Source organism: Lottia gigantea, assembly GCF_000327385.1.
Source record: "Lottia gigantea unplaced genomic scaffold LOTGIsca_5, whole genome shotgun sequence".
Taxonomy (NCBI): Eukaryota; Metazoa; Mollusca; class Gastropoda; family Lottiidae; genus Lottia; species Lottia gigantea.
Genome location: NW_008709715.1, coordinates 1,613,060 through 1,632,911, shown reverse-complemented (window position 1 = coordinate 1,632,911; position 19,852 = coordinate 1,613,060). Strand labels below are relative to the sequence as shown.

Here is a 19,852-nt window from a genome sequence, read left to right as displayed (position 1 = left end):
ATAAATTGTCACCTCTATCATATCACAAGCCACATTTACCATAATTTAAGACAAAAACTGTAGTCTCTATTGTGTTCACAATCGAAATCTCGTCTTAATCAAACAACGGAACATTATATTATATATATCGAGAACCGAGAATACATTTATCATAACAGACCAAAGACCTTCCTCAATAATTGAGGTCTAATTGTCATTTACGACATAATAAGTAACCTATTCTTGCGGATGTTCTAACCACATTCGTCATGCCCATTGAGCTTAATGTTTTATAAGGGATGTTTTTGACAAAGACAACTACTATTATTAAGATGCATTGAAGAGAATCTTTGAGATAAAGAATATGAAAACTTACTTGAGATCTCAGATCTTTTTCTTGTTCATAAATCTTATTCAATTCTGGATTACTTACGCTATCAGTCTGAAAATATAACTCCATTATTTCGCATGCTAACTTTGTCAACTAAACGACATAAAAGGCATTACGATTTTCTAACTTTCATTTGCATAACAAGTCTCTACTTTGAGATGGTAACTCGGTAGCTGGGTGTATTAAACATACTATTTCAGAGAACACATGGCTTTATATCATTACATGTATATAATAACTCGAGGTAACCATTATGACCATGAACATACCTCGTCAAAAGCACCTGTTCTATTGCCATCTGATGGTCCAAACCCGGTATTGGTTTTACTGCTAGCAACACCTACACCGTTGTATTCTAAAATCAAATTTAATAGTTTTGTAAATTTTTGTGCGTCTTTTTGAAAAATATTTGGTGTATTAATTGTCATCATTTCTCATAGCACTATCATTCAGGCTGGGAATGGACTTTGATCTCACTGACAGTAGTTCAAATGTTGCTCTGGCTACATGTTACAGGCCTTTTTTTTACGACAAAGGTGTTACAAAATATTTAATTTTTACTATGCTATTTATCTGCTACGCACGTGAAAAGGGCACTTTGAGTAAAAATTCATAATAGATAAGTTTAAACCAAATAAAATGTTGTTAGTAATGCGGTGTATGCGTTTACATCTAATGTTAGTATTGCACTGTTGTTAACATTTGTGTTAGTAAACTAGTAAACAGATACAAAACATTAAGTATTTGTTAGTAATTTGTTAGTTTGTTAGTATTTTGTTAGTCATGCTAGTGCTAGTTTGTTAGTATTCTTTACGAAAATCATGCAAAATCTATTATCTACATCAAAAAAACTTTAAAGTTGGATTTTCTCCAAAGTATAATATAAAGTATTTTGTATCAATTTCACGAATTTCTAGATCGTTTTCTAGAAGATTAAAAAAAATTTTCCCACACATAAAATTGTACGGTATATTTTGGCACTTCATGTGACTTAGATGCCATTATAATTGGGGTCCAAGTAACGTTATAATTTGTATTGAACATCCAACTTTGAAGTCATATTTATTTCATTACCTTTTGGTATTACATTCTGTTTTCATATGATAATAATAATAGTAATATTTTAAGAGTTTGAAAACGCTGATCTCTTTAACATACATTATCATGTTTTAGCCAATGTTATTAATCTTAAGATATTGATTGTGATAAATATAATATTCTAGAGTTAAAATTGGATTTCCGATCGATTGGAATGACGCTGGAGAATTGCTATATAAATGTGAATGATAGATTCAGTCTCGATTCAATAATTATTGTTATGCTCTAATAGAATAAAATAATGAATATTCTATTAAAAGTCATGTTGTGTTTTTTTAAAGAGAACTTGGACCGAGTTTCATAATTTTTTTGAACATTTTTAGTGTTCTTACATTATCAAGATGCATGAAATACTGACACAATATTTTGTATTAATGTCATTGTCCGCAAGTACATAATTCGTGTTAAAGGGACAAGTAGGCCATTTTGGACCAATCATACTTTAGTCTCAGAAACTGGAATTTTTTAGCTGAGCTAATCAGCAATAGTGTACACAGCTCGCTGTTGAAATTTGAGCTTTCAAATCCGACTCGTGAATTTAAGATACTCTGTCATATATAGAAATAGTGAGTAAAATTTCTAGTTTGAAGAATTTTTAAAAGGATTATGCAATTTTCTTACATTTCTATTACTTCTGAAGACTATTTGCATATTTTCAAATTCAACCCCCAAAATGACACACCTGTCCCTTTAATTTCACCATCGTCAACGTAAAATTTATACTTATAATTAAAGAACCGTTTTGTAATGAACAAAGTCCACAAATGAACTTGTTGGATATCCTAAACTGGTCTTATTGATTTCGTCCAAATTTCGTTACATTGTTACCTTGTTAAAGGAATTGAAGAAACTATCTCACAAGGAGAGACGATCAATACTAAGATATATCGACTTCGGGGAACCTATCTTTAATATATTGACACAAGACATTATATTATCTGGTTGATTGTCAAAATGTTATTAAATATGTTTATTGTGTTATTGATTATCTCTTACCGTTTATCATTAAACCATTCTGAAATAAACCTTCATATCAATCAGATTAATAAAAAGAGCTATCAATAGTTACTATAAAAGTTACAACAAAGCCAAGCAAAGCATGCTAATAACCTGATTGATCAGCCTTACTGTCGCTATTTAATATAGCTACCAAATTAGATGTTATGGCAGCTATAGAATTAGTGTCTCCTTCAGCATAAATCTTGTCAAACTGATCCGCATCACTATTACGGAAATCAGCTATAAGTTGTTGAGACTCGGCAGCACTCAATGGTCTTACCTGAAAAATGGAAAATGAAGGATGACATAGCATTTTTGAACCATTCGAATCGTGTGATTTTTGTTATTACAATTGTACCTCAAGTACCAAAGGAAATGTTTGTATTCTTTAAAGAATAATAAAAAATGTAAAATATTTTCTGCTCAGAATGATGCATCATGGGAATTTAAGAATATTCTGACAGTGACTAACTATATGTTAAGATCTTTTCTAGACTTGCAAAGTCGAAGACCCGCAATTGTTATTCGGAATAGTCAAAGCTCTTAACAAAAAGATCACGTGATTTTGTTTTGAAACTTTTACAAGAGAACATATACAAGGAGTTCAGTTTTGAATTGTAGGTCATGGTATAGTACTTAGCTGTTTTGGTACAATTTGGATACGTACTGTTACATCGTCTATAATATATTCAGTTACTGCTCCCAATGAATCTCTTATCTGTACTATAACTTTTTCTTTAAAATCATTATAATCTGCTCCCATAGGTAAATCTATACAGATTGGTTCTTCAAAGACTGGGAGGGCTATTACTTCTCTATCAACATCATCGTTTAAATAACGCACTGAAATAGATGTTAAAATTCATGACATGGCATTGTCCAAGGAGACTTGATGGTCAGCTGATCTGAAACCACCCCAATAACTTCGTATTGAGCACCATCATATAATTATGATTAGAATCCAATGCACGTTATTAGATTTCAACTAAGCTATGCGACGTCAAAGGGACATGGTACACTGGAACAGATCTAAGAACACTTTACAGATTGCTCTCTTATCAGTAATGATTTAATTTGATCATCTGTCTATTTACCTATTAGCTGATACTCAGCAATTCCCTGAGCATCATGCCAGTCCTTGCACATGATGCAGAATTCTTTGTTGACGCTTACTATACCCTCTGTCTTGGATATTGTACAGCTACCATTGGATGGAGCTTCGTTTATCTCGAAGTTCATGTATGCCAGTCCTTTTGTTGTTTGTCCTTGTTTTGTGGCCTCGCAACCAGCTCGGAATTTAGACACACCCTCAAAATGATTAAACAATGGAATCTTCACCGACAATTCTTTAGAATTTACTCCTAAAATAAAGCGACAGTGGTTAAAATGATTTATTTTCTGTTTTGTTATTCTACTAATTGACCTAAGCACAGTATTCTAGTATTCTATAATCTAACTCAAAAGCTTATTAAGCTTAATAAAAACAAAATTCAAAATGCATTTAGCTTTCAAATTGATGCTGCACGATAGCGTGTCCAGATATCAGTGCAGTGCTGCAGCAATGGTTATTCGTTGATTCTTAATGTGACTGGAAAGTGCACCTGGTGTGTGAGGGAAGTTGTGGAACGATTTGATATGTTAATCCAAGAGAACAGTCTTCACCTTCATTGTATGGTATATTGTGTGAATATGGTCGTTATCTAAACAACCCTAAATTGTGTGTATTATGTGCAGGGGGTAAATATCCGATTCTGGTTCTCTGATCGTTACGAATATTCCAGAAATGTGCCAATAAGGTGAAAGGTTTTCATATTGGTGGCCTTAATGGAATAGGTTAGACTTGTGTTTAGCTGTGCTGTGAAATGGTTTGCTTTCTTTGGATTGAAATTCCTAATGGTTAGCATGTGATTCTTACCGTCCACTCCTGTAAGACGCAACGCAGCAGTTTAAGTTGCAGATGCAGCGACAGCAGATGCCAGGCGCACACACAAAAAGACATAAAAAGTGTTAGTTATTCTACTTCAAACCACCAATAGGAGAGGACCTTTTAAATTTAAACCCGTTTATCCGTTCAGGTCATAAGAAACCACTTGAGAAAAATATTCATAATAGACCAAAAACAAATATATCTTCTATCAACAATGTATTTCGAGATTCTATTAGCGTTTCTTGCAGATAAAGGAGAAACCGTAAGATAGTCCCCGCCTATTGGTATCACACATGTTAGTAAAAACACACTAAAATACTAAAAACGATCTACATTTTCAACATTTCTTGTTTTAAACTTTATATAACTTTTCATTATAATACTAATTAATATCAGTAGATTTCATCTATCAAATGTTTCAATTATTAATATATAGATACATGTATTATTAGATTGGAAATTCGAAAATACAAAGCTAAAATAAATTACATGAAGCCAAAGATTACAGACAGCTTTATAAACTAATATCTAATAACAGCTAACCGTGGTACTTTTCAGAATAAACTTCAAGTCGATATATCTTGCGTACATACATAGAATGTTAATAGCAACATGGACCTGACAATAGTTTTGAAACGTCGTACGGATAGCACTCTCTTAAGATACAATAATTTTAAGATTATCCAAACGAATAGAAAACACAGAGAACGGGAAAATGAATGTAATTTGATTTTAAAAGATTCTGAAAGTTTAAGTTAAAGTTTGGAAGAGAAAAAGGCTACTGTCGAGAAATTTGGACAATAACAAGTAAGATGATATAATTTATCTTTGACAGATCCTGATACAGATTAAGTTAAGATATTATACAAAAACTATAAATATGTTATAAGTTATAAGAATTGTTACATTTTGAATTTTGAAGATTATAGAAAGACTAACACCATAATATGTACAGTTATAGAAAAAAAATAAGAAAAAGTAATAGATATCAATGTTTTACATACCGACTGAATACATGGGATCAGAAATATTCTCAATAGATTTCCACGGCCAACGATAATCATATGTATAGAAGATCCATTTATAAAGTATTTGATCTGTTGGTAGACAATCTAAACACTCACATTTCACTCCTAGTCTTCCAGACCTGGGTATAACCTGTCCTGAAGCTGTTTGTGTGCATACTGAACTAGCAGTACATCTGAAAATCATTTGTTACAAAAATATTATAAAGTCTACAGCAAGGCCCTTTGGGTGTACTATATGAGTACCAACAAACACCAATTAACTTTTAAATAATTGTATGTTACATAATATTAAATATTGGTTGATGAAGATGAAGGAATTACAAGAGTGTAAATAAAGTTAGAGAGTTCTAAAGGTTGAGAACCAAGGAGTTAGGTGCTGTACACTTTGGATGTACTGTGGGACGATGGTAGGCCTATCCTGTTTTGGACATACACACTCACATCCATGCTTTTTGTTTTGTTGTGTTTAACAAATATTTTGACTAAATTGTAAATATTATTACTGAATGTAACTTACTCAAGATATACTGAAGGTGGAGTACCATCAACTAATTGCACGACTAAACATGCTTTAGTACTTCTTGTATCTTTAGTAATAACTACACAGAATTTATAATCTGCTTGAGATGGTGATTGAGATAGATCTATAACCAATGGAGAATCATCTCTATTAACTGCTGGTAATAGTAAATCACAATAACCAGTAGTAGCATTCTCATTCACTGGTTCACATGTCCACGTAAATGAATTAAACGTCTGAAATGCAAATTGAGTATGTATTTAACAAAAATCACATTTATACAGCTATCTGTTTTTCATACCTAAACTCTAACGGTAAATCTACTAAGCATGGTTTCAAACAATTCTCGCCCACGTGATTTCAGCACTTAGGTGATGGAAGAACGAAAAAAGATGATAAAACGACATACCTGAGATCCAATAGGAGTACTGTCATCAGGATCGTAAGAATAATCAGCTGGTTTTAACTCAGCAGTAGTTCCCTGTCCTCTTTTAACTTCACTTATACCACCTCTCTCTACTATACCAACCAAATCAGATTTCTGGATCCTGAGATACGTATACGTTGTTGATACATATCTGCCACCATTAAATTGATCACTGATCATTTCCATACTGTAGGTGAATTTATATAGGCCATAATCTAGAAATCTAGCTGGGATGTAAAACTCAGCATTGGCTCTGGTAGCTAGGGAATTGATATCCACTGGTCCATTAACAAGACCAGTATTATCATCAACAGTTTCTACCTTCCAATTTTTCTTATTATTCAGTGTTGTAGCACAGAATATATCTGATTTGCCCAATACTCTCAAATCACTGCCCTTGTTAGATATCTGTGGACTATAGAATTGGTAACTTTGATCCTGAATGTTGACTGTCGGTTTTGTGCATTTTGCAGTTGATACTGGTGCATTTATAGTAACCGATGAACTTGAAAATCCATTTTTAGCTTCTGCCATGACATCATAAAAACCATTGGAATTGTAGATGTGATCAATTGTTGCAAGTCCTGTTAAACTACTAACATGAGTCGGTACAGGAGGGGTGAAAACGTTACAATATGTAGGATCATCTGCCCAGGTCTGACGAACACCGTCACCAAAATCTACCAAAAGACAGGTCATATCTCCTTGAATAGCAAATGATAAGTTAAATGTTTTAGATTCTCCAGGACCTGCTCTTGGTGAAGCATCAACCAATGATGTATTCACAACTCTGTCTAATATAATAACAGTCACTGGTGTTGACGAGGAAGTTAGTGGATTTTTAGCAGTTATTGTCACATCAAATGATCCACTCTGAAATGTGAAATGAATAACAAAATGACTTCCGAATGTATGTTAGAGGAAGTAAAAAGCATACATATGTACATCATAATCTTTAGCTGAAAGTATTTTGGAAGGTTGAGAATGCATTATCGATAACGACATCAATCATATTGCTAATTTTAATGGAGCGCTTTGGACTGAAGGTTGTGTGATCTCCAATATTGTCAACCAGCAGAGTCATCGACTAATAAATATTCTAAAAAACATTTCAGATTATTATCTTACCGCAGGAAAGTCAATAGTAAACGGATTGGTAGTTTTAGTAAGTGTTGTTATGGTTCCGCCAGCTGTAAGTTGATATGATATCGCATATTCTGTAACGGTACCTATAATATTTGTTTTAATACATTTTAGTGACAAACATTATCGTTTAAAAGACAAGTCAAAGTTACGCTCACGAAATGTTTTGAAAATATTGTTTTGGATAAAATGACCAAAAGGCCCCTCCCATCCTCCCCCCACCCCCCTTTTGCAGCCCGAAAGCAAGATTTTCGGTCAAAAATCTCATAATAAGGTTAGACATTTCTCAGATATTTCGCTTTCCCCCCGGACGTAAACCTGGCTCCGCCACTGTATACAGGATGTAATATATTGTCTAATGAGCTTACCTGAGTTAGGTGACATTCTAAAGATCACTGGTCGATCACGAGGAAACGATCCAGGGGTACCTAAACCAGGTTCTTCTGGTGCATTCAGTGGTAATGCTTTCTTATAAGATGTGGCGACAGTAAAAGCTGCTACCGGTATGTACGAACCAACCTGAAATATGAGTAGCGTGTGTTGATAATCATAGATGCATCTGCGGGTGTGAAAGATAAATTTTAAGTGATATTAGTAGCAAGCCAGGTAACAACATTTCTTTAAATACTTGCAGAAAAGCGGTAGGTGAAAACTTACATTCAAATTTATTGTCTCAGTCGATGCAAGGTTATAAATGGTCACAGTTCCCTGGAATTGACCATCAGTAGCAAAGACATGACTTGGAATTGTTGTTGGGGTTCCAGTAAGCGAACCGTTCTGAAAAGTACCATCTCCGTAACTGATTGAATAAGAGGCATCAGTGGGTAGCGGTGTGAAAGGATAGTTAATCGTCATGTCGAGATTGTCTGCAAATGAGAAAAGAATCATGTACCTAATGATGTAAACTAATTATTTCAAAATTATACAATAATTGTTTAAAAGTAAAAGCAGGTGTGGGAAATATATGGGCATGGCAGCAAGGGTTATTCTGTTTATACTGTATAAAAAGATATCTTCTGTTCTCTGACAATTATGCGTTATGTGCTGAGGGTTTTTTCTGCCTTAATTTACTACAAGTGTACATTGCTAATCCGAATTCAAATCAACTGCCTTGTCACACCGTCTATGATACACAAGGATAATAATGTAGAAGATCTATGAAAGTTTAATTTTGGAAATAAAAATGAATAGCGTTTAACTTACTATTATGTGTAACGTCGCCGGATGTTGGGTTCATAGTTACAGTGAAACCAGGTAACACTTTATCCTGAACCTCTACACTATATGTTTCTACTAATTGTTCTAATGGTGTGGTCACAGTTACGGTGACTGTACGTGGTCCTACTGTAGAGTATGTAGCTGTCTCAAACCTATCGGTACCAAACTGCCCTTGACCTGAATTATATAAAATTGAAAATCAGACGAATTATTTCAACTTGTTTAGTTTGTTATTCAATAACAAAAAAATTCTCAATGTTAAACAGTGTTAGATACATCAAATCTAGAGTGGTATAGAATATTAAAACATTAAAAAAACATGTTATTGTTACGCTGTTCTGTGGGGCATTAATGATGGAAAGTTTCTCAGTTAGACACAGGTTACATCGTTTGGTTTTATTTGTGTAAGCTTAAGCACAAGGACAGACCAGGATATTTTGTAATTATTATGTGTCAATTCAAAAATGAAACTCTGAGTAACAACATGTTTTAATATTTGTACTTAATTACTCATAACAATTGTGTACGAAAGAAATGGTGACATAAAAAATGAAGGGTAGATGTACCTGTTCTGATGTGACCATTAATATTCATAACCGGTGCATCACCATAATCAACGTCAATAGTACAATCTTGACCAGTAGGTCCTCTATATAATGACACATCTAATACCAAGTTTTCTCCTATAGCAGCAGCTCCTGGTGGAACTGATTTAACTATCAAATCCTGTAATATTTCCACAATGGTGATGTTGGTTGTTAATACTATCGCACTAATACTATTAGAAACATTTGCTGTGACAAAATATCTACCAATATCTCTGTATTCATGGTAGTAATTATAACCTATAGTTAGATCATACTCTTCCTCTTTATTGTCACCAAAATCAAAGAAAGCTTTGGCTTGATTAGGGGGACTTCCTGGAGCTGTGAAGTTGAAATGAGGATACGCTGGTGGAGTGAATCGATAATAGTCTTCATTATTCATTTGGATGCCTAATACACTTTGAATGGCTGTTACGGTATGAGAAAATGTTTCTGTTCCAGCAGAGTTCCAAGCTGTAACTTTAACGTTGTAAACCCTTCCATCGGCAAACTGGTGAGTCACTGATTTCATTCTTGGTACCTCGTTAGCCCAATCAGCTCCAGCTGATAAACTAAAGTTACTGAAACTACCATCGTCGAAGTCTATTGAATATTCTACACTTGAACCTTCTTCCATATCCAAGGTAAATACAACATCGCCAGCAGTCGGTACAGTAGTTTGTGACACAGTTGAAACAACATTCTTCATTCCGACTTCTACTATGAATGCTATGCTTTTTGGTACACCATTTAACAAATTTGATACAATAATAGTCAAATTATATTCTGCTGTTGGCTTGCCAGGTATTAGTGTTGTTTCCCATCGTTTTGCTGGTGCTGTAGCAGTTACTTCTGAGAATCCATTTGTTGTTGCATCTTTAGTAAAGGGCACGCCGTCGAAGGTAAAATCAACTGTTGGATTGGTTCCTTGATCTATTTGAAATTCTATTTTAAAGGGTTCGTTTTTACTCGCCCCTGTTGTGAGAATTTGAAGGTTAGTAATAGGTGATTCTATGACTTGTGTTGCTATTTTTGTCATTTTACTAATATTGTTGTAACATGTAACATTTACAGTGTAACTTCCCTCTGCAGCATATGTATGTGGGACAGGAGTTACTTCACCTCCAGGTGGTGTATCAGCATCGTCTTTCGTCTCTGAAGCAGTGCCATCTCCATAATCCCACTCGCAAGTAAAATTGGAACCTGTGGCCATTGTGAAATTAAGATTGACTGGATTAACTCTGGATGAGGTGACTGTATTCAAAGTTATTGCAGTAATGGTATGCTCAATAACTACTTCAGTAAAGTTACTCTTCTGACTCAAGGCATTTTGGGTTGAACATGTTACGTTGAAAACACCTGCGTATGTGAAAGAATGTGATACTGGTAACGTAGTTGCATTTTCTTCAGTGCCATCGTCAAAATTCCACGTATAATAGTAATCGGAACCTGTAAGAGAACAAACAACTTAAATAATTATATACTTAGTAACATTATATCAGCTTTTGAGCTAATTATCTCATTGGCTTCTTGGAACCTATATTAGTGTCCTGGAAACTTTTCTAATGACATCTATTGTCGATAATGTAAACACCACATTTATATCAAGCCTCTCAAAATCTGTCTGTGCCTATGTGGCAAGCGAACCCATTAAACGACCACAGATATATAAGTAAAATTATTTCTCCTTTCTGAATCTATTTATTTCTGCGACCGTACAGTCTATAAAAATAAAATACACATGTCTGTTGCTGCGTTTACGGACTTATTTACAATCATTATTAGAATGGACTCAAAATGTTGAGATCGGCTATTATGGCAATATACAGAGAAAAACAAAATGTGCCCTGTGCCGCGCCTTTTTTAGTTTAATCAAAGACCAGTTATTACGAGCAAAACAATTGCAATTTATTTTTTGCATCATATTATATGGTATATGAGGATGTATCTTCCGACACTTTATGTGTTCATTATATGAAAAGTGAGACATAAAGCTACCTGAATGTGGTTGTAAATTGAAGTCAATAGAACTGCCTACAGCTGCATAAATTGGTGATACAATGTCGGTACTGTTGATACCTTCAATAACGTTGACCGTTGTTGAGTTGAATACTGGGGTTGTAGTTTTTGAACTTCGAACATCCACTTTAATATCGTAAGTATTAGCCGTTTGAAATTCATGGTGTAACAGAACTTTAGAAGGTGCAGTCATAACTGCATTAAGCAGAAGATTTTTGGGTTCTGCCGTTTTGGCACCCGCTGTATATGGTGGATCAGCATTGAAAAAATAATCTTCAATTGGTGCAGTTGATGTTTCCCGAGAAACAGATACAACAGCATTAACATTTTGTTGGAAACCTAGGACATCACCTGGGGCTACAAACATATCGGATGGAGCATCTATATAGTTATATCCTGCAGCTACAGTTATCTCCACGGTTTGTTTAATAGTTCGACCAATTTTTAAATTTCCAGTTGTATATCTTGGAGCATTGGTACATGTTGCCGTACATGTTCTAGTACTAGGACAGAATTCACCTAGTGAGCAATCTACATCAAAATTTGAGCATGAAGCTTGACAAGTATTGGTTTCTGAACAATAAATACCAGTGGCACAATTCGGTTCAAAAATCTGAAAGGATAGAGAATAATATGTATGTATACAATATGGTACAAATTTCAATTTTGTAATGTACTATAAGATGCTATTTAGAAATTTGTATATTTCTTTTTGCAAATTGTCTCTTTTGTACTATTTGTATGTTGAAAGAATCATGTTTAACTTGATTGTTTCCACCCATCTCTTATAAAACTCACGTGTATGGTTAATGGACCACCTGGATCTGCAAAAATATTAAAACCAGCTATTTTGCCAGTCATTCTAAATTCAGCATGCTCCAGCACAAAGTAACCAGGACCTGTTGGATTAGGATCGGTCGGTCCCTTAGTGGGTACACCAATACCAACTGTATCATATATAGGATCTGCAAAAAAGACATTAACTACACATCATTTCACGCCAAATAAATTCAAAGAACTTTGATTGTTAAAAAAGGTTGAAGATTGTGATAAAATGCAGCAAAAGTTCTCATGCAATTGTGTCGTAAGCAGTAAAGAATTATTGGAATTGATGATTTTCCGGCGCAAAGAGAAAACATATCAGAGTATATTTCCAACCGTCTTGACAACTACACATTGAGAATTTGGACTAAAACCTCAAGTCCAATCAATTTGATACGCACGAAACTGTGTGATAATTATAAAAGAAAAATCACTTGTAATTTAAAGTAAAATGAGTATGGTTAGGATTCTTACAGATGGACGGTTGAAACTCACCTGCAATTTTGAAATAAGTGCCTGGTACAGAATCTATGGTTTGCAATAATTCCATGTTGTTACCCTTATATACCTCAACATCACACAAACAGTATTCAAATGTGGCACATAATGGTGGACATGTTATGGATACAGGTCCAACCGGATCCTCTACCACGACTGTTGTTACTGCTTGTCCTTCCTAAAAAAATATACGGAAGGAGCATTGTGTTTGTTTTATCATCTTGCTTTCCAAAACCATTAGAGATTTTTCTTATTACATATGACACCCACTAATTGATAGTGTGTGTAACGCACATATTTAAAAAAAAACTCGGGAGCTTTCCCTCTTTTACTATTTTCAAGATTTTTGATCCCGATCTATTACTAACGAAGGACAGAAAAAGTAGCATAAAAATTAAAATTGTCTTTTGCATCCTTCTAATTAAAATTAGACCAAACTTTCGTTCCATTTTATTACCTTTTATTTTTAATATAGCCACTACAGTTAGGGTCTAAAGGCTGACCTATTTCGTCAAACTAACCCTTTGTTGACATCTGCTTTAACCATTGAAATTCCTTTTATCTCACACAAAATGCCAGCGAAGAACTGGATAGGGCAGAAATTTGATTGGTTAAAGCAGGGTTAGGTAAATAGGTTATTTTGACGAAAGAGGCTTGACTTTAGACCCTAACTGAAGTGGCTATATTAAAAATTAAAAAAACGAAACGAAAGTTTGTTCAAATTTTAATTAAGCTGCTTTTGTTTAATTCATTCATTAATTCATTCATTCGATTTATATATATATATATCAGAATATTTACCGGTATAGTGTTAGCTGAATCAGAACCATAAACATTAATACTATAGACACCCGGTGTATTGAATGTGTACTGGGACATACTCGTTGCATTTTTAGGTGTTCGTCCACTACCATCATCATAGTCAAACTGGTAATATATACCAATACCATCTTCAATACTTAGGTCAAAGTCAACTGCAGCACCAGACAGGAATGTACTACCAACTGCTGGGGTTGTACTAACATCTACTTTTAAACCAACTACAGGTTTTGAGGATTGGTAAACCTGAATATGATTTTTACTACCGCAAGTGTCTGCAGCTCTACCAGTACATTGTATATTGCAGTCTAGGTCAGGTCGTAATGCTTCTGGTGGTGGTTGGGTATCTGAACAGAAACAGAAGTTCCCGCCTGTCACACCGGAATACGCATAACCAAATATTCCACATTTGGCTGAACAGTCTTCAATGGTTAAACCAGTTGGATCAAAGTCTCCTGGATTCACATCCATATAGCGCCGCCTTTTGTTTTCTTCGTAGCATCCTTGATAAGTTCCTAAAATAATAAAATAATCGTTGCTATTACTAAGATACTGAAAGAGAATCAACTATTACCTACTATCGAATAGTAGTGAGTCTATTTTCCTGGAGGTATGGTATTTGCTTCCAGTAAAGGTAGAGATAGTTCTTTTTTTACTTTTTAATTCGGTTTTCCGTGTTAATGATACACTTTTCGAATGGGACAAAACCAGGTTACTTAATACTGATGATTTGAGCAATTCTATTTTCATTGGATCAGTCTTGGGTGTTCTTTCCGGATTTTAACATCAAGGTGTTTGATATTCATGGACATTGAACAAGATAAAGTGACTGAAACTTTGAGCTACATAATCTGTATGGTGTCTCAGTAGCTAAAGCCTGCCGCAGACGAGGGGAACTAGCTGAGCTGCTCGCCTCGAAAGGCTGTCAGCTGAGCAACATTTTCACTACTTTTTTCATCGCAGACGAGAGCTCTTGTCACTAGAAAATGGCCTCATTTCCCTGTTATGTAATTCCACAGAATAAACAGCGTTTAGACACGGGTATTTCAGCAAGCTGATCTCTTAAAATTGTATCATTCACGGTTACCATGCGACGCAATTTCTATTGGTTAGCTACTTTTTCTAACTAAGCTAGCAGCTTAAACGCCCATACACGGTGAATTTATGGCCTCTTGATGGCAGAAAATATCGAACAAGATAGTTATTTTCTTCACAGCCCCTCGAGACAGAAATCTCACCCAAAATTCAGTGCACACAGGGGAAACAGCTCAGCTCCCAAGCTCTTAAGGCAGACAGCTCAGCCAGTTCCTCTCGTTTGTGGCAGGCTTAAGATGATAATATGTTGTTTCAGAAGTGTAATCACTATGTTGGAGTTCAAGAGGACCTATTGTGTAATACTATCGTTTGCAGTTTAATTTCATAGTATGGAAATGCTTGACAATGTACTAACATTATTACATTTTATCAAAGAGGAAACATCATTTTAGAATAACAAGAACAAGGAAATAGCGACATTGTTAAAAGTGCCGCGTTTTCATTTTTAAGTAGAAAATGGACAATAAAAGAAATCTTTTAAAAGCTCTTGATCAAATATTGGTAATTAGTTGCCATGGTTTTAATGAAAAGATGGAAGAATATGGTTATGGTTCAAGTGTAATATATTTATTTTCTATCCTGTAAGTTATAAGACTTTAATCACTCTTTCTACAATAAATATGAAATATTATTTTAAACTAAAAATATTTTGCCTCCAGTCTTGATATTTCTTTCAATAAACGATTATTGATCAAGCTTTTGTTTAAGTTCCATGAAATTCTATGGTCTAACGTCAAAGAATTAGAAGCAAAAAATCGATCATATTTATCGCTTAAATCATAAACGATGTTTAAACCTGAAGAACTTGCTTTCCACCGGACGCAAAGTTATTTGGACCAGAATGGGCTTTTCTTTTCATTGATTTCAAGCTATTATTCTCGGGTGTCGTTGTTTATACTGTTACCATGACATCGACAGGTAAAATCGCTTACATCAATAACAAATTTATCATCGATATTTTTCTATATAGTTTAATTCTCGTATGTTTATGTAAGCGAGGTGTATCTCACTATGCTGTTGAGGCTTTAACGATTTTACAAGTCATTCCTCAAGTATTTACCAAATATTTCCACTGTTTGAAGTGGTATTGTTCTTTTTATGTGGTCTGTAATTTCAGAGGAAAAATAATCCATAAAAATATATTTTTTTTTAAATAGACATTTTCAAAAAGAGAAAGAATCAGACTACAGAACAATAATGTCTGAACGCATACACAAAATTGTAGACAACAATATAGTTAAAAAAATGTTATCAGAATATAGCCATTGCCATACGCCGTTATTTTGATATTCTGCGACCGACTAAAGTACGATTGACATCATAATACAAAATGTATAGGCAGTTAAAAGCCAGACAATATAAAAAAAAATCTGTTAAGGTGCTCTTTGAAGGTGAATCTGAACGAAGCCATTAAAAACAATCTCTGAAAATCGGTAATCGAGAGCGACTTTAATTTGACTGTAGTAGCTTATTCTGAGATGGACATAAAACGAATCTGAGGTCACTGAAATATAGGAAATGAAAATTTACAATGGTATCTGAAATCATCTAAAAAAAAAATCAACTGACAGAGGTCACTAAAATAAAGAATGTGCAAATTTACAGTTGTATCTGAAATAGTCAAAAAAAAAATCATCTGACAGAAGTCACTAAAATAAAGGATGTGCAAATTTACGATGGTATCTGAAATAGTCTATAAAAAAATCGTCTGACAGTAGTTACTAAAATAAGGGACGTGCACATTTGCGGTGGTATCTGAAAAAGGCTGTAAAAAAATCTTCTGGAAGTGGTCACTAAAATAAAGGATGTGCAAATTTACAGTGGTATCTGAAATAGTCTAAAAAGAATCATCTGACATAAGTCACTAAAATAAAGGATGTGCACATTTACGGTGGTATCTGAAATAGTCTATAAAAATGCATCTTACAGTGGTCACTTAATTAAAGGATGTGTATCTGAAATAATCTAAGAAATTTCATTTAACAGAGGTCGCTGAAAGTAAATGGTGGTATCTGAAATAATCTAAAAGAATTCGTCTGACGACAGAGGTCACTGTAATTTAGAAGACTGTAAGCGAATAAATCCAAGATAACAAGTTTAATCTTATAAATATATGAGGAAGACAAAATTGAAATTATCTTATAGAGAACTTCAAGAAAATGAAATTATTTGGTTAGTAACCGAAAGGTTATTTTGAATTTGCTGAAATGAAGATGTTTCCAGCAGTAAATGTGTACACGTTAGACCGAGATGTTAATAATTACTACTGGTTTGTCTAGTGGCGGTAACTGAAATTAATAAATTACGACACATTATTTTAATATTGGAGTCACTGAAATGTCATAACTGAAAGACAATTTTATGGTGGCTGAAATAAAGACGTTTCCACAAGCAAATGAGTCGACGGTTAAGATGACATAAATGACGACTTATTTGTCCCATGGCGGTGACTTAAATCAAAAAATTAAAACACCCAAAATTTCAGTCAATGGAACGTATAAAGACGGTCGCAAAAATTCTACCCTTTTATCTTGCATAGGAATATCTAAATTTCACTTAGGGAATTGACTGTGTCGTTTTGGGGATCCATTATGTTTGTTTGGTAGTAGATTTCAGATGAACACAATGGTTAGAAAAATCGAATGTATTTCGGAAGGCGACTGGAAAAATCTATGTTTATTTTTCTCCTTTTCTTTTTTCCTTAAATTAAGTGACGTTTTGATCTGAATTTGAATATAAATATCAATAGTTTTCTGTCTAAACTATTGTGTCACAATTACATTTTTTTCTGCACGTAACGATACTTAAATAAATTTAACTAGTATACCATCACACCAAATTTTAGTTTTGATTCACATTTAGGAAATAGGAAATAATTAAAAATGTTCCAGTGTAGATTGATCTTGCCAATGACGATGGTTCCTTAAGCTTATAGATTCTGCTATTTCTTCTTCAGATAGGGCAGAAGATTTTTTTAAGGAAAATACAATTTGATTTGATTCGCATATCGTCGTGGCGAATTTAGATTATGTCTAATCAGAGGATATATTGATTTCCAAAAGAGATCATTCTGACTCTATACTGATTGAATTAAACCCTGAACGGGACATAAGAATGGTACTACAAACTAGTTTAAGATTCCCTGCTGCACATAATACAGAAACTTTTCCCGTCCCTTTAAAGCAGCGTTTCTCAACCTTTTTAAGACTGTTCACTCCACCTCTGCACTACCAGAATCACTGACACCTTTGAATAATCAAGTAAATACTTTTATTCACATTTATTGAATATCACTTTTTATTACGAAAAATAATTTAATTTTTTTTAAATTATTGATATCGTTAGATTTTGATAAAGAAGTGTGAGCCCAGAGCTTGATGTTCACGAATCAAAGATTTAATGTTATGTCCGGTCAGTCTCCACCTCCGGAAATCTGCGTTTTTTTGGACAACATGGCAAAAAAGGTTTTTGAGCACAGTAAGCGAGTCTTTTTTTTTCATTTTGGTCAAACCCAATTGACCTCTCAGACTTTTTTCACCCCGGCCAAAGTCAAATTCTTAATTAATACCCGGGGGTGAATCTCAACCCGGTTGAGAAGCACTACTATAAATGGACAAAGTCGCCAATTCGGGGATTTATTTCTGTCTTGAATATATGTAAATAGTCTTCAGATGTATTTAAAATGTACGAAAATTCCTTCGAAAGTACCTGAAACTAGTATTTTTAAACCTATTTCTAAATATGTCAATTCAACTTTCAAACGCATATAATTCTGGACACAAGTGGATTTGAAGGTATGATTGGCCAAACGGGTGTCGAATCGGTCCCTTTAAAGCAAAATAATAAAACCAATATCAATCCCCAAGGGATTGAGTTCACGAGTTCATTAGAACCTTTTGCTCTAATTCTGATTCTATACCAGTTCACATCAAATAAGAAATTGTTATATTTTTGTGGCTTATTTGGGTAATGTGGGAAATTGTGCCAAAATAGGAACTCGCTTAAATTTCAATTTGACTAAACTTGAATAAAATTCTATCGAAATCGAATTTTCACTTGCAATGAGAAATCTGAACAGATTGATATTACCTGAGAAAGCTTCTAAATCTTGGAATTGCAAGTTAATTTTGCCGATCAATAATTTTTGTCAAATTCCCCTTAGTAGCCCTCGTGTAATTAAACAACCCAATTAGGTTATTGTGACCTCAAAAATAATTATATAACTATTGTCTAATCCAGTTTTTTTCCTGTAAGGCCAACTGGTCAGTAAGAAATGTCTGAAAGTCTTTGTTATATGTCACTAACTCTGAAAGGTTAAAAAAGAGAAAAGACACTAGAACATTTGTAAACTTACCGGATATTACTGTAATGAAGAAGAAACACACCTAAAATTGAGACAAAAAAGTAAAATCAGCCTCAAAATATTGCATAAAACGAAGTATCTATTATCAGATGCGACTCCTTCATAGGGAAAACTTCAGATAAAGGGGCATAAACTAACAAATTTAAACAATTTACAGGGATGCGGACTATCTGAAACTGGAACTGACGATAGACTAAATTTTCTATGGGTCATTCTGCATAACCGAAGAAAAACGGATTGTTATTCTTAAAAAGACCACGGTTGGTAAAGCAAATGTTTGGACAACTCTATTCCTTTTTAATGAATAATAAGGAGAATAAAAATCATGGAAGCGTTTTCAATTTACTAAAAAAATAATTTTGATGAATCGATAATTTATCTCCTATCATCAAAGATCTCCCATGGGATAAGAAAATAGGAGGATAAATCTGTTTGATAAGATTAATAAACTGGTAAAAATTATTGGTATAGGAACAACTTAAAAAATAAAGAAATAAGATGGAAGGGGGGTGGGGGTGTTGATGATCTTGCACGTAGTAAAAAACGTCAATAACTCTTTGAATTTTCAAAAACAAACAAGTAAAATAATAGTAGGAGATATGAAGCAGAATTTTGCAATTAATGATGGCGTTATCTATCCCAAAATTACCATATTATTATGAATATCAATTTAAAATAAGTATCAGATCTTTAGAAGATGATAATTTTCATGAAACGTCTATCATTTATTCAATTATACCCTTTTTATAAGATCTGAACGACATTTAGAAGTGGACAGTAGATATAACAAAAAACACAAGGGGTATATTATGGTATAACTTATTAAAGAAGTGAGTTATACCATAATATACCCCTTGTGTTTTTTGTTATGTACCCTTTTTCTTGATATTTTATTAGCATTCGCATATATGCCCAAAATTAA

The 19,852-nt window shown here is 33.8% G+C and overlaps 1 protein-coding gene across 1 annotated transcript in view; it reads right to left on the bottom strand.

The window, feature by feature from the left end:
* The window catches only part of LOTGIDRAFT_228960 (hypothetical protein), a gene marked incomplete at its 5' end in the record, with an annotated part of 33,017 nt that overhangs the window by 9,489 nt on the left and 3,676 nt on the right, over positions 1–19,852 (bottom strand). Inside the window, 18 exons of the mRNA XM_009061816.1 lie at positions 356–421; positions 640–725; positions 2,579–2,747; positions 3,135–3,310; positions 3,562–3,828; positions 5,399–5,595; positions 5,940–6,178; positions 6,352–7,242; positions 7,498–7,598; positions 7,881–8,031; positions 8,170–8,378; positions 8,716–8,907; positions 9,297–10,763; positions 11,313–11,946; positions 12,132–12,298; positions 12,651–12,831; positions 13,455–13,987; positions 18,922–18,952. Coding sequence (XP_009060064.1) covers positions 356–421; positions 640–725; positions 2,579–2,747; positions 3,135–3,310; positions 3,562–3,828; positions 5,399–5,595; positions 5,940–6,178; positions 6,352–7,242; positions 7,498–7,598; positions 7,881–8,031; positions 8,170–8,378; positions 8,716–8,907; positions 9,297–10,763; positions 11,313–11,946; positions 12,132–12,298; positions 12,651–12,831; positions 13,455–13,987; positions 18,922–18,952 — 5,757 coding nt within the window. The remainder of the gene's footprint in view (positions 1–355; positions 422–639; positions 726–2,578; positions 2,748–3,134; positions 3,311–3,561; positions 3,829–5,398; positions 5,596–5,939; positions 6,179–6,351; positions 7,243–7,497; positions 7,599–7,880; positions 8,032–8,169; positions 8,379–8,715; positions 8,908–9,296; positions 10,764–11,312; positions 11,947–12,131; positions 12,299–12,650; positions 12,832–13,454; positions 13,988–18,921; positions 18,953–19,852) is intronic.